This window comes from Sciurus carolinensis, chromosome 17 (genome assembly GCF_902686445.1).
Source record: "Sciurus carolinensis chromosome 17, mSciCar1.2, whole genome shotgun sequence".
NCBI classification, from domain to species: domain Eukaryota; kingdom Metazoa; phylum Chordata; class Mammalia; order Rodentia; family Sciuridae; genus Sciurus; species Sciurus carolinensis.
Window position 1 is genome coordinate 23,615,883 of NC_062229.1, and position 15,245 is coordinate 23,631,127.

The 15,245-nt window shown below is 38.7% G+C and overlaps 1 protein-coding gene across 2 annotated transcripts in view; it reads left to right on the forward strand.

Annotated features, from left to right (window-relative positions):
* Smarcc1 (SWI/SNF related, matrix associated, actin dependent regulator of chromatin subfamily c member 1) overlaps nucleotides 1–15,245 on the forward strand; it is a 164,623-nt gene that overhangs the window by 136,825 nt on the left and 12,553 nt on the right. For both annotated transcript variants that reach the window (XM_047532340.1, XM_047532341.1), the window contains exons 25-26: nucleotides 466–600; nucleotides 11,827–12,088. In XM_047532340.1, coding sequence (XP_047388296.1) covers nucleotides 466–600; nucleotides 11,827–12,088 — 397 coding nt within the window. The remainder of the gene's footprint in view (nucleotides 1–465; nucleotides 601–11,826; nucleotides 12,089–15,245) is intronic.

Genomic DNA, 15,245 nt, shown 5'->3' on the forward strand with positions numbered 1-15,245 from the left:
GGTGCTGAGGATGGTGAGGGGAGGTACACAGGAGAGGGTGAAGAAGTATACCACAGGCTACCTGTGTCCTCCTCTTTGGCCTGTCAGAGGTCCTAGCTTAACCTCTCCTCCTTTATAGGCTCTTTGATGGGAGAAGTTTGCCATGAGAGAAATTACCTTTAATCCTATGAAAGGATTGAGTTGGCTGTAAGGACCAGGAATTCAAGGAGAGTTGTTATTTTACATTGAAATAAGTTTGGAAGACATGTACAAATTGAGCATCTAAGGCACACCCCATTTCAAGGGGTGAGCATATAGGTCAATAGTAGAACACTTGTCTAGCATACATAAAGCTTTGGGTTCCATCCCCAGCCAGCATTGCACAAAAACAAAGCAGAATTCCCACTTCGAATACCAACTTCAGTATTTTTAATGTTTTTTAAATAAATACTTACCTAAATAATTTGAATGATCTTTTGCCCTTAGCACTTGGCTGCTGTGGAAGAGAGAAAGATCAAGTCCCTCGTAGCTCTCCTGGTTGAGACACAAATGAAGAAACTAGAGATTAAACTTCGACATTTTGAGGAGCTGGAAACTATCATGGACAGAGAGAAAGAGGCTGTAAGTAAGAGGAATTCCATAGTGGTGTTTGACACTTAACCCTGACCACCTCTCAAAAATACAAGTTAGATAATATAAATAGTGACTGACTCCCTTGGTATCTGTAGCTCTGTTGTGTCATTTTTGTCTGGTTTGATTTTCCTTTCCAAAGTATTATCAGCCAGTGATTATAAATAAAAGGAACTCTGTTCACTCTCTAAAACTAATCATCTAAGTCTTAGCTTCTTTTACCTCTTTGCTGTGTAGATACATGACATTAAATTATAAAAGTTAGAAGTTGGACTTATTGCCTGCTTATTATCAGTGAAGTAGAATCCATATAATTCCATTATCTGATGCAGGGATTTTTCTTGATTTCCCATCTTTTTCAATATAAATATGAGGAAGTAGGCATTAATCTCATCCTAAGAACCTCATTTTCTGTGATTCCTCCTGACATCTGGCCTTGAACTTTCTCATCTCTCCCTCCCTCTCCTGAATGTTGAGGTAGCTAGAACTAGATCTATGCTGAGCCTCTTACACAGCATTCTCTAGAGCAGAAACTTTTAACATAAGGTCATGACCCAAACAGAAAATTTTATGAAATAGGCCAAAAATGAGAAAGGGTGGCAGGAAAGTAAGAAACTCAAAAGCAGAGGAACATTTGTTTTTTCAGAAATTCTCTTGAGGTAACCAGAGATTAAGCTCTTTGGAGTTATTTTTTTAAATGAGTTGAGAGGGAATTTATGACTTTCTAAACACAGGCTAAATGTGAGAATTTAGTTAGGACTTTTCCCCTCTGTTTTGTTTTTTTAAATCTACATATGAGATATTAATTCCCTTCTCTTAATGATAGCATTTTAAGAATAAATTATTCCAGAAGCGTGAACATATTAAGGATCTGTTTGTATTTGTTCTACTTTTTCTTTGTGGTCAATCCAAGCAAGTCCTCTGGCAAATTTTTCCTGATGAGTAGTCTAGTAACTACTAGTAACTATTTTCATTTTGTCTTGAGACCAACTAGGACGCTCACAGGACATGTGAGCCTGTGGAGAGGGGAGAATCTACTTCAGTAATTCTCCTACTTCCACCCCCACCACCCACCCCCAGTTCCCTGATGAGCAGTTCCTGACTGACTGTATCTCTCACTCACTGCACTCCCCACATCTGTTGTTGAGTTCTGTTGCACTTTGGCCCTCTCCTGCCAGGAGGTGTTGAGACCCCAGACTCTTCTCTGTCACACTCTGTGCACCAGCCATGCCACGACACATAGGCTTCCCTTGCAGCCTTGTTCTTTTGGATATCTGCTTGCATCCTGCTCCTCTGCCAGAAAGATTGTTTTTATCCTACTTTTTGCCTATCCCCTGTATCCTTCAGCTGTGCATGAGTTGCTCTCCCTTTTTACTGCTGTGGCAGTCTCACCAAGCACTTTCTGTATATAATTGCAAATTATTCTGTATATAATTGCAAATTATTATTTCTATACCAGAGAGTATGTTCTTAGAGGGCAGGAACTTTAGTCAACTGTCTTCATTAACACAGAATGGAACGTCATAGGCCCTTATTTAAGCTTCTTGAATGGATTCATAGCAGCATTGTTACCAAAACTGAGAAAGTGGAAAGAAAATTGACCCTCGGAGGATTTAGTTTAATATGGAAAATAGTCAAGGAAAGAAAGTGTTCAGTACTATTAGGTAGGGGAACAGAAAGGAGGAATCCCTGGGAAATGCAAAAAGGGAAAGGCTGTCAGAGAAAATTCCTAGAGGTGGAGCTTTGGGGAATGAGTAGTTGTGTTTACCCTTAATAAACTTTCCTTTTACCATTTTATGGAGTCTCTTAGGGGAGTTGGGGCAGTAGGGCTACATAACATAAGTTATTGACACATGGAGAATTCCAGTGGTGTGTAAGTAGTTACCAACAACAACCAGATGCCTTATTGTCATTCATGAAACCTGAGTGATTTATTAGCCTTGAATGTTGGGGTCACTCTAGCTGAGCTCTTATAGAACAATGTCTAGATTGTCCGGGGACTCTTCTCTCAGCTCTAAGTTACTTTCTCTTCAGAGAGTGAACTTGCACCCCCAGTCTTTTATACCTGATAGAATTGATCTGTCCTCTAAAAATAGTAGAACCCTTGCTCTTTTCCACTTCCGTTTATTGGCTTCCAGATAGCCAGCAGCAGTATGTAATGACTTCACTTCTCTTAGCCCATCAGTTTTCCTTCTGTTGTAAATTTTTTTTTAATTTTATTGTTTGTGTATTTATTTATTTATTTATTTGGTAGTGGGGATTAGATTAAGCCCAGGACCTTAAACATGCTAGGCAGGTACTCTACCACTGAGCTACATCCTAGCCCCTTTTTTCAGACATGATTCTGCTAAATTGCCCAGGCTGGCCTTGAAATTGGATCCTCTTGCCGAAGCCTCCCAAGTAGCTGGGATTATAGGCATGTACCACTGCCCTCAGCTTTTTTATAATTTATCTCAGTCCTCTGTAGACTTTTTGAGGTGAGGTGTCATTGTTTTGCTCAGGCTGTTCCTGAACTTCTGGGGCTCAGCAGTCCTCCTCCCTTATCTTCCCAAGTAACTAGGATAACAATCAAACACTATCATACCTAGTTCTGACTTTGTTTTTTTGTTTGTTTGTTTGTTTGTTTGTTTGTTTGTTTTTAATGTTAAATTCTAATCAAATGGGACTGGGGTTGTAGCTCAGTTGCAGAGCACTTGCCTAGCATGTGTGAATCACTAGGTTTGATTCTCAGCACCACATATAAATAAATAAAATAAAGATTTATCCACAACTAAAAAAAAATTTTTTTTAAATTCCAATCAGAGCACACAAATCATTTTTTTACAATATAGTATTTGAATAAAGCAGCACAACTGAAAATGGGAAAATACTTATTTAACACACAGAGCTGCTCTGCTCAAATTCTTTGGGATGGGCTACATTTATTACAGGAAATTTCTTTGTACAACAGTCCTTAACCCTGACCAATGAGTGTCAGTAGCTCAACTCTATTAATTACTTACTGCTGCATGAAAAATTACCCCAAAGCTTAGTAACTAAAACCAGATAATATTTCTTATCTCACATAGTTTCTGAGAAGTGATTCAAAACAGCAAGAGTGTGAAAAAGCACCCCAAAAGGGAAACCTTTTCATTAAACTTGGAATACATATTACTTCTGTTGTATCCTCTCAGCCACATAGACCAAGCCTGGTATCATGGTTGGGGAGGCAGGGTTCAACAGGGATGGTATACATATTAGAAAGTGGAGTGGTTGGAGGTCAGCTTGGAGACTTGCTGTAACAACAACCAAAATGAGTACTTTGAACTTCAAAATGTCATCTATTCATTTTGTGCACAGGTGAAACATAAGCTAGCCAGGTACAATGATACATACTTTCAATCCCGGCAACTCAAGGCTGAGGCAGGAAAATCAAAACTTTGAGGCCAGCCTGGGCAAATTAGTGAGGCCCTGTCTCAAACTAAAAATAAAATAAGACAGGTGTGATGGTACATGCCTATAATCCCAGTGACACAGGAGGCTGAGGCAGGCAGGTTGCAAATTCAAAGCCATTCTCAGCAATTTAGCAAGAATGTAAAATTGTAAAAACAGCCATGGATATAGCTAATTGGCTAAGGGTTAAATCCCTGGTACCTAAATGAATAAATACAAATAAAATATAAAATAGGGTTTGGGGTATAGCTCAGTGACAGAGCAACCCTGGGTTAAATCTCCAGTGGGGTGGGAGTGGGGCATGACCCATTTTTCTCCACCTGACACTAGCATTCTGTCCTGTGAGGAAGTAAAACCACGACTGTTATCCTCCTGGGGATTTCCATGCAGAACTGTTGTAAAGATGAGAGAAGGATGGCATATGCCTGGCACAGTGTTTAGTATGTAGTTAGTGTTCAGTAAATATTTATGTGCCTTCCTTTATGCAAACCAATATGCAGCAATATATGAATTTTAAATATTTATGAGCTGTTTTTTGCTTTATGAACATTAGGTTACTCCATGTGCTAAAGCACTTTATATAGATTTTCTGATTTAATCTCCAAAAATTATGTGAGGAAACCATAAGCAAGAAAATTCTTAGGCTTTGAATCTCCCTGTAATGACGCTGAATGACAAGCCATTCCTTCATTAGTTCTTCTTCAGGATGAGACTAGGTAGGTTATGAACCTTCAGTCACACAGGTCAATAAATGACATGCCAGGTCACAAACCCATGTTGCTTAGCAATCTGGATTTTTGTAGTACTTTGTAATTTATAAAGAAATGAGCCATTATTATCACATTTTAACCTAGGGACTCTTAGGTAAGCAAATTCTGTCATCCCCTTGTGAGTCAGTAAAGCTGATGCAGTGGAAAGTGAGCAGGTCACCTGATTGTGGAGCTTCCCAGCTCCCTAATTCCCTTTTGCCTACTGCACTGCTTCAGTTCACTATTGTTATTGGGGTGGGAGGGCAGGTGTTAGTAAATTGTTGAGGCTGACCTCAAACTTGGAATCCTCCTACCTCAGTGTACCTAGTCACTGGACTTACAAGCATGTGCTGCCATGCCTCACCCTCAGTTCACTTTTTAAAGTGCACTCCTACTTGCTTAACCCAATACACAATAGCTTCAGGATAACTTTTCTTTAAACATTTGGTTTTGTTTAAATAGCAATAGTTTTTTTTTTTTTTTTTTTTTTGGACTTTCAGAATCTGATATGAAGGGTTTTTTTTTTCCCTAATATCTTAAAATCAGGTGTTCTCTTGACTCGTCTTTTTTTTTTTTTAGTTGTTGGTGGACCTTTATTTTACTTACCTTTTTGTGGTGCTAAGAACTTATCCCAGTGCCTCACACATGCTATGCAAGCACTCTACCACTGAGCCACAACCCCAGCCCAAGTCTTAAGTATTTAGTAATTAAGAATAAGGATGTACATCATTACCCTATGTAAACGTAAAAAAAAAATAAATAAATAAATAAAAAAAAAAAAAAAAAAAAGAATAAGGATGTAGACCTGGTGTGATAGCACAGACCTGTAATCCCACCAACTTGGGAAGCTGAGGCAAAAGGATCACAGTTTCAAAGCCAGCCTTAGCAGTTTGGTGAGACCCTAAACAATTTAATGAGACCCTGTCTCAAAACAAAAAATAAAAAAGCTGGGGATGTGGCTCAGTGTTTAAGCACCCCTGGGTTCAATCTCTGCTACAAAAAAGAAAAGAATAAGGATATAAAGATTTTAAATGTTTTATAGGTATTATTAGTTTAGCTCTAGTCAGCGCTGAGTAGCCATTGTTCTCATAGTGTTAATATGGAGGAGGGCAGTTAAGGAAGTTACAGTCTGTCAGGGAGATGGTGGACTGAGCCACCTTTAGCGCTACTAAAGCTGGTATCTAAGTAAATAAATGTGTTCAGGGCTCACTCAGCAGTCAGAAAAGCAGATTTCAGACAGATTGTGTTGGGAACTACAACAGTCTGTAGAGAACTGGAGTTACCTGGGCCCTGCCTAAAGCATTCACATTTTAATGCTTTGTTGTTTATATTTTTTTCAGTTGTCAATGGACCTATTTATTTATTTATTTATTTATTTATATGCAGTGCTGAGAATCAAACCCATTGTCTCTCACATGCTAGGCAAGCAATCCACCACTATCCCAGAGATCCCAGTCCATCATATTTTAATGTTTTTAAAAATATAAAAGGTTTTTTTGTTTGGTTGGTTGGGTTTTTTGTCTTGGGGGTTTTTTGTTTTGTTTTGTTTTTGTTTGTTTGGTTGGGTTTTGTTTGTTTTTTGAGCTCATTGAGAATTAGCTTTGGACTAATTACTCTCTTTAGTCTCTGACATTCATTTGGCTAGGAATAAAAATTGTGTTATCTCCAGAAAAAGAAAGAGATTGAAGGAGACTCAAAGCTGTGAGAAACCCAGACCCTGTGCTTAAAGAGGTGAGGGGAATAATGAGGCGTTGATACATCAAGAAACCAAATATTGGACTGGGACTGTGGCTCAGTGGTAGAGCACTTACTTACCCACCATGTGTGAGGCACTGGGTTCGATTCTCAGCACCACATATAAATAACTGAATAAAGTAGAGGTCTATCAACATCTAAAAAATTAAAAAAAAAAAAAAAAAAAAAAAAGAAACCAAATACTGTAAGGTAATGGCTCTGTGAGAATTCAGAGGAGGAGGTCAACTCTGATAATCAAGGAAAGCTTCCTGGAGAAGGAAGAATTTATCTGATTGTAGGAATGGCCCAAATCCTGAACTATAAAAAGAGAAGCATGATTGCTTAGGAGATTGAAGAGTGAGCTTCCATGGTGGCTTTTGTAGTAGAAATGATGGGTTAAGTCATTTGTTCATTCACTGGATATTTACTTTCCAAGTATATAGGTACTACAGATACAGTTGTATCTAAAACCTGACAAAACTGTGCTTTGGTGGAACTTAAGTAATTAGAAATAATGAATGAGTTAAGGAAATTAGCATAAGGTGTTATGTGCTATGTATGTTTTTGTATACATACGTGCGTTCAAGTATGGAATGAGGTGGGGCAGGGGAGATTAGGAGTAGTGGAGGAAGAACTTCAGATTTAAGTAACATCATCACAGTAAGGTTTTTTCCTTTTTGTTTTTATGTTGTGGAGGTGGGGGTTGAACCCAAGGGTCTCCTAACCCACTGCTACACCACCAGCTTTATGCTTTATTAATCTCTTTATTTTTTGAGAGTCCCACTAAGTTACAGAGGCTGGCTTCAAACTTATGATCAATCCTCCTGTCTCAACCTCTGGAGACTCTGGGATTACAGGCATGCACCACCAAACCAAGCCTCAGTATTCCATATTAAAAAATGAATAGTTGATGGGTGAGAGCTTGCCTGAGATGTTAGGGAACTAGGGAAGAGATGGATGAACTGGGACATAAATGAATGCATCAGGAGAGTTAGGATAACATCAGGAAGATATTGGCGACCAAATCAAATTACTTATAGTAATTCATGCCTGTGCTGTCTATCAAATAATCAAGTCCATTGTTAAACATGCACCTTATATTATCATTCCAAGATTAAGAAAGGCATACAGAAGCAGATTCACTTCTGAAGCACAGAGATGGAGAGCCTTTCGAAGCAAGCACATCGTAGTAATGACAAGATGACCAGACACAGTAATGTGCAGGCTCACCTTTTGGGTTTCTGCCACTAGAGGCATATATGGAAGTAGGAAAATGTAGTTGATTTTCCCCTTCTGGTGTAATAAGGAATGGGCCTATCTGTTTTAGACTTGGTTTTTCCTCAGTGAATGTTTCCATCATTGGTACCAAACCCTGAAAAGGAAGGTGTGATTATTTACTTTAGTTCTGAGGACAAATGCTAATGCCTTCTCAGTCTAGGCTGTTTCAGTCCTTGGCAGTGAGGATGGATTTTTATGGTGCCCACCATCTTTTCCCCTTTCCCACCCCTCCTCCCTGCATTATGCAAATGGAAGTTGGGAGAAGAGCTTTGTGTGCACTTCAGCTGCAGTTGCAGCTGTGTCTGCGTTTGGTGTCTTGAAAAGTGCTCTGTTGTAAGTTCCGCTTGGATACGACTGCTTTATACATACACAGTGTAGGAGCACAGAGGGAGAGAAAGGCAGGGTTTCAATGCTGTGGGGGTTGCCCCAAGGGCTTCAGAGCAGGTTACAGGCAGCCTTGTATGAAACTGGTTCCCTGAAGCCAGATTGGAGTTCTGAAGAAAGTTAACAGGTTCATTAACACCTTATTTATGTGAGTAATTTACAGTTTAGCTTTTGGGCCTGCATACATAGTCCTAGGAAATGGAGAAGGCAAAGAATGAAATCAAGATGTCTGTAGGACATAACTTGGGGAATGTTTGGTATTGTTCATTACAAAAATGTTTTGTGTGATATAAAAAATTCAAATAAAAGATATTTAAAAGTTTTTTTTTTTTTTTTTTTTCCTTTCAGTGCTGGAGATCAAGCCCAGTGCTTCAAACTTGCTAGGCAAGCGCTCTACCCCTGATCTTCACCCCCTATGCCCTATGCTCAGTTTCATTACTAGGGATAATCACTATTAGTTTGGTATTTTCAGAACATTTTCAGTGGGTGTATAAATGTGTTTATACATGATTACTTTTTTTTTTTTTTTTTTTTTTTGCAGTACTGGGAATTGAGCCCAGGGCACTCTACCACTGAGTTACGTTTCTTTCCAACCATTCTTATTTTTTATTTTGGGACAAGGTCTTGCTAAGTTGCCAGGGCTACACTTGAACTTGGTGATCCTCTTGCCTCAGCCTCCTGAGTCGCTGCAATTACAGGCATACAAACAAAAAGGGCTGGGGATGTTCATGCCCAGTGGTAAAGGACCCCTGGATTAAATCTCTAGTACCCCCTCCCCCCAAAAAAATGCTTTAATAACTGTCCTTATGCACACTTACTTAAGTAACAGTTTTTTAGGACAGATTTCCAGATATCCACTCATTGGATCATTAGTTGAATGCATTTAAAATATTACCAGAATTGCCAAATATCACCAAAAAGTCCCTACTTCACATTCTTTCTCATTGCCACGAGATGGAATGCAGTCTTGATTTGGATTCAATAAAAAATAAGGTGTCCAGAACAAGACAGGTATTTCCTTTGCATGCTGAGGCCAGGGTGTGGCCATAAGCTTTACTACTTCTGTCCTAGAGTGGGAATGGCCCTCCTGGAGCCAACTGGGAGCCTGCTCTCTGGTCTTTGCTTTCACCTCAGGGGACCTATTTGTCCCATATTGGAGCTTTAAGCTTAAACTAGATTCTCTTTCAGGTGTATGTGTGTATTTAATCACTTACCCTTTTTAATGTTTCTAATTACTTTCTTTTAATTACTTTCTGTGTTTTAAAATGACAAGATGAAGTTCAGAAATAAATAGAATAAAGATTATAGTGCATATTGTAGGTGAGAAAATTGGGCATATTTTTTCCTCCCATCCTCTCAGTGATAGATATCCTGTTTCTTTCCAAGGTTAATACTTTGATGATAAGGTTAGACTCCAAAAAGAGAGGCTAGTGTGGTACAGAATTCAAAACAAAAACACTGGTCTAGAATACAGAGCACCAACTTTCTCTTCAGTGACAGAAAAATCTCCAGTAATAATTTAGCTTCTATGTAAAGTAGATGTTGACCTAACTTCTGTAGTTCTTACATAACTACAGGACATCAGCCAAGTTGTCCAAACTAATAGTGATTCAACAAGAACATAGGTGAAAAGGTCCATTTCTGGCAACCTCTTAAATATGACCTCAGCAAATCATCAGAGTCCTAAATTTCCTAAAAAGAATGATTAGAAGAAAGCAAAACTGAGAATCTATAATTAGAATCTTTAACATCTGTTGTCTTCATTCATCTTTCTCCTCACCTGTGCATGCATGCCTCTTCTCTTCATACTGTGACACATATCATCCATCATGGAATTCCCCTAGTTGCTACTCTTGCTAACCAGTGATGCTTCTCATTTGATTCTGCATTGACTTCTCCTTACACAAAGCTCTCTGCTGAGAACCCAGATTCATAGGCTAATTCTCTTGCTCATTCCATCTAGTTTTTGCTAATTATAGTATGTAGTATTTATCCATAGAACTGGCTGCTCCCAAAACCAAAAATGTTGACATTTCTCTAGCCCATTAAATGCCAGAGAATAGTGCTAGTCAGTAGAAATAAAATGAGCCATACATGTACTTAAACTTTTTTAGCATTTTAAATTTTTAAAAATAAATGAAAATGGAATAATTTAATGCAATATATAAAAAATACTCTACAGGCAATCAATATGAAAACTTTTTTTCTTACTAAGTCTTTAAATTGTAGTGTGTACTTTACACTGTTGGTACATCTTTTTTTCTGGGAGTTGGGGGTTACTGGGGATTAAACCCAGGGATACTTCGCCACAGAGCTACATCCAGCTCTTTTTATTTTTTGTTTTGAGATAGGGCCTCACTAAGTTGCTGAGGCTGGGATCAAACCTTCAATCCTCCTGCCTCAGCTTCTCAAGTCGCTGGGATTACAGACATGTGCCATGGTTGTCCAGCAGTGCATCTCATTTCTTATTAACCATATTTCAGCAACTCAGAAACTGGATGTGGTGTGTGACTGCTACAAGAGACAGCACTGGAAAAGACTTGGGGTAACTTAGATCTCATAGTGAAAAATGATGGATTGGGAACATTACTGAAAAGGAACAGGTGTATTAACCTCCTTATTATCATTTTAAATATCCTTGTTATCATTATATCACATACTTCCAGAGATCTAGATTTTTATTTTCTTTCATGATCAAGTCGAATTTCTTTCTGAGCCCCACATGTATTGAATTAGTTTATGATCGGCTCCTTTGGCTCAAGTATTATTAGGCATATGGTGTCTGAATTTGCTGCACATGTAATTTATTTCTCTTTGAGTCCCAGAACATCTTGAATATTGAAATGCCTATATTCTTCAGGATTCATATACATTTTTATTTAGGCAATTAAAATATTCTGCAAATATATCACCCAACATAATTTTGAGTGCTTTAAAACTATGGTTTGCAATGACACTGCCAGTGTTCCACATAGAGAAATGTCTTTGTAGCTAAGGCCGTATCAGTTTATTCAGAGGATTTAACTCTGCTGTTATATTCTAAAATAGACAGTAACCTAAAGGAAAACATTCAAAAGAGAGCACCTGGGAATGGTTGGCAATGTTAGCATTTGAGGAAACAGTAAAGCAACAGGAAGGAACTGGAGAAGTCTCAGATAGTCATAGGAAGTATTTGAAATCCCGAAGCCCCACCCAGGTACAGTGGTGTTCTAGTCCCAGCTCTCTGGAGACTGAGGCAACAGATCACTTAAGCCCAATTTTTCAAGACCAACTTGGGCAAGATAGTGAAATCCTATCTAAAAAGAAAAAATCTGAAGGGCCGTTAGACAGATGATCATCTATCTATACATCCATATCCTGAGTAGACCCAGAGAGTGATAACCCCACTGGCTGAAGATTGCAAGGAAAAGCAGATCTTCAACATAACATAGGGAAGACCCTGGCCACAGTAACAGGTGTCCAAATGGAAATATGCTACTCAAGAACTAATGCCTTTTCTCTTACTATATACATTGTGCAGGAGGCGAGGTGGCTGTGATTTTCTGAGGCAGAGGAAATTCATGCATTAGGTAGATGACCTGTGACATCCTATCCTGAGAGCTTTCCTGTGTCATTTCTTTTCCCCTTCCTTTTCTTACAGTTAGAACAACAGAGGCAACAGTTACTTACTGAACGCCAGAACTTCCACATGGAACAGCTAAAATATGCTGAATTACGAGCCCGGCAGCAAATGGAACAGCAGCAGCATAGCCAGAACCCTCAACAGGCACACCAGCACTCAGGAGGACCTGGCCTGGCCCCTCTTGGAGCAGCAGGACACCCTGGCATGATGCCTCATCAGCAGCCTCCTCCCTACCCTCTGATGCACCACCAGATGCCACCACCTCATCCACCCCAGCCAGGTGAGATGAAAGCTTTGCCTATGGAAAAGACTTGTGGCCATCCCATGTCACAGATTATCAGAGGGATTAATCATGCAGGTGATGTTTTCTGACAAGGCCTGTTCAAAATTTCCCTTGTCATCTAGGAAATGATAGTCAAGTGAGATGTGGTTTTATCATCATGTAAAACCTGCCATGTTCTTTTTCCAATTCTCTTGGTTGGACACTTTTTTCTTTTGTATGGCAGTATATCTTAGGATTTCTGAAAAATTAATCCTTAGATTGTCTCTACATTCTTTTTTAATTATAAAAAATTTCAAAGATAAGTACAAAATGAAAACTGCAATAGCCAGGTGTGGCAGCACTCACCTGTAATCCCAGCTACGAGGCAGGAGGATCACAAGTTCAAGATCAGCCTGAGCAACGTGGTACACCCTGTCTCAAAATGAAAAGGACTAGGAATTTGATTCAGCGGTAGAGCACTCCTGGGTTTGGGGGGGCGGGCAGGGGGGGAGACAAATAATAATGATAATAAAACTGCAGTGAACTTTCATGACCCTGAGCTTCAGTAATCATTTTTGACTTTTCATGATTGAAATCTTCAACTATAGACAAAAGGAAAGATTGGAATAATCCCTGTAAACCTGTTAAAACAGAGCTTTAGAATTATTGAAGTTGAGATGAATTTTTTTGTGTTATTCCTCTATCTTTTTTTGTTTTTTTCTCCCCCACCACTACCTCTTTTTTCTTTCTTTGTTTCTTTTTCTCTTTCTGTGTGGGGGATTGAACCCAGAACCTTGCACACATGGTAGGCAGGTGCTCTACCACTGAGCTACACACCCCCAGCCCCCAGCCTACCTTCCTTTTTAATTTTTTTAAGGCCATTTATGTGTTGAAGAAAACCAGGTTTTTCATGCTGTGGCCATACCTGATTCTGCACTCAAGGTGTCATGTCATTTCTCCTCTCTCTCACCTTTCCCTTCCATATATGTCCCATAAACCAAAGAATTGAAGATTTTATTAGGTTCAGGTTCACTTTGGGAGATCAGCCACTCTTCTAATGACAGCTATTCTTATGACACTGTGGTGGATCACTGGTTCTGATGTCAGTCTGATCCATCCATTACGAAGATCCCCATCTGTCTTCACCTTATGGTTTTAGTTGCCATTAAGAATTTCTCCCTACATTGGTTATTTCATCAGGCATAGTAAATAATGAGATTTCTAAGTTTATTATTTATTATTTATATTTATAGAAGTGATTCTTTTATTTTAAAAAAAATAAATAAAAGAAAAGAAAAAAAAAACTTCTTCCTCGATCATTTAGTTATCCTGAAATCAAAAGAAAAGACTGGGACTGGAGTCGTTGCTCAGTGGTAGAGTGCTTGCCTGGTTTGTGTGAGGCACTGGGTTCTATCCTCAGCACCACATAAAAAATAAATAAATAAATAAATATGTCCACCTACAACTGAAAAAAAAGGGAAAGTAGATAAATGTTTCATCCATTTCCTTTTTCAATTACCTGATTATGTATTGCTACTTGTCATTCTCTAAAGATACTCAATAAGCCCTTTTTGTGTTTTCTGTTTGTGTTTAATATTATGAAATTAAATATGTTTGTGTTTTAATTTATTATGAACATTATTCTTTTTGATACTCAGATTCTTCCATCTTTAACTTGTGGGAGCCCTTTGAAGTTTGCTGCTATTTACTCCACTAAAACTAGCTTGAAAGTTAAACTCAGTTCTTTCAAACTTAACTACCAACATCATTAAAACCTAAAATGCACTTTTAATTTCAGCCCCTTTGCCCTTACATTCCTTCCCTTCTTAGAGGGCAAGTTGTATGGGTGTGTATTAATTATGTATTATATTGCTCTAGTGACAGTTATCCTGTAAGATTTTTATAATTTCATCTTCTATAGTAATATACACATGCTTTACCCAAAGCCAGAGTTTATGTTTGTTGGAATAGAATGGAAATACTCTGGCCATGGCATGTAGAGGCAAGCTAAGATAAATATAGAGTGGCTCTTAGAAGCCTGCAAAGGTCCCAACATGGTAACATCAGATGACCTGACATCCTCAAAAGGACAGATTTTTAAACCCTCATGTGAAAATAATCAGGTATATTTGCCTGTGGAAACCATGACTGAATATAAAATTAAGATCTGACATATTATTAACAATTGTGTGTGTGTGTGTGTGTTGCTGGGGATCAAATCCAGGCCTTGTGCATGCAAGGCAAGCACTCTACCAACTGAGCTATATCCCCAGCCCAGTTAACCTAAATCTTTTATTTACAACCCAAAATATGTTTTAAGTTAGCTGTTTTTATTGGTCTTATCCAAAAATGGAGCAAGGTTGACTTTGATCAGGAAGTGTTCATTTTCTCTCACACACCTGTTACATTGTAATTGTGGAATTTACTACCATCATCAAACTTGCCACTTGATCTAAATGGTATTTGTGGAGAGAGTCTTGATATGTTCAAACATAAGACACTTTTTAAAAAAAATCTTTAGTTGGCAATAGGCCTTTATTTTATTTATTTATATGTGGTGCTGAGAATCAAACCCAGTGCCTTGCACATGCTAAGCAAACACTCTGCCACTGAGCCACAACCCTGCCCAAACATAGAACACTTTCTTCCTCACTTCTCTCTGTCCATGTAAACAGAGGGATCAATGGAGTGCAAATCACCAAGTAACGTTTCGAAAAGTCATGGCTGTAAGTTCCTGGGTGTTCACAGCCAGCCGGGCAACCTGGCAAGATCCTAATAAAATAACTGAAGAAAATATATTCAGAATTTTTTTCTACCTGGCTATGGTGGCACATACCTATAATCTCAGCTATTTGGGAGACTGAAGCAGGATTTCTAGATTAAGGCCAGCATGGGCAACTTGGTAAGACCCTGTCTCAAAATAAAGAATAATAAAAAAGGGCCGGGCACAGTGGTGCATGCCTGTAATCCTAGCAACTCAGGAGGCTAAAACGGGATCGCAAGTTCAAGGCCAGCCTCAGCAATTTGGCAAGGCCCTAGGCAACTTAGTGAGACCCTGTCTCAAAAAGGGCTGGGGATGTAACTCAATAGTAGGAAAAAAATCCCTAAATTATTGGGAGAGATTAAGGGAAGTTCACTATGGTTCTTGGTGGTGTTGAAGCATCATATTCACAGT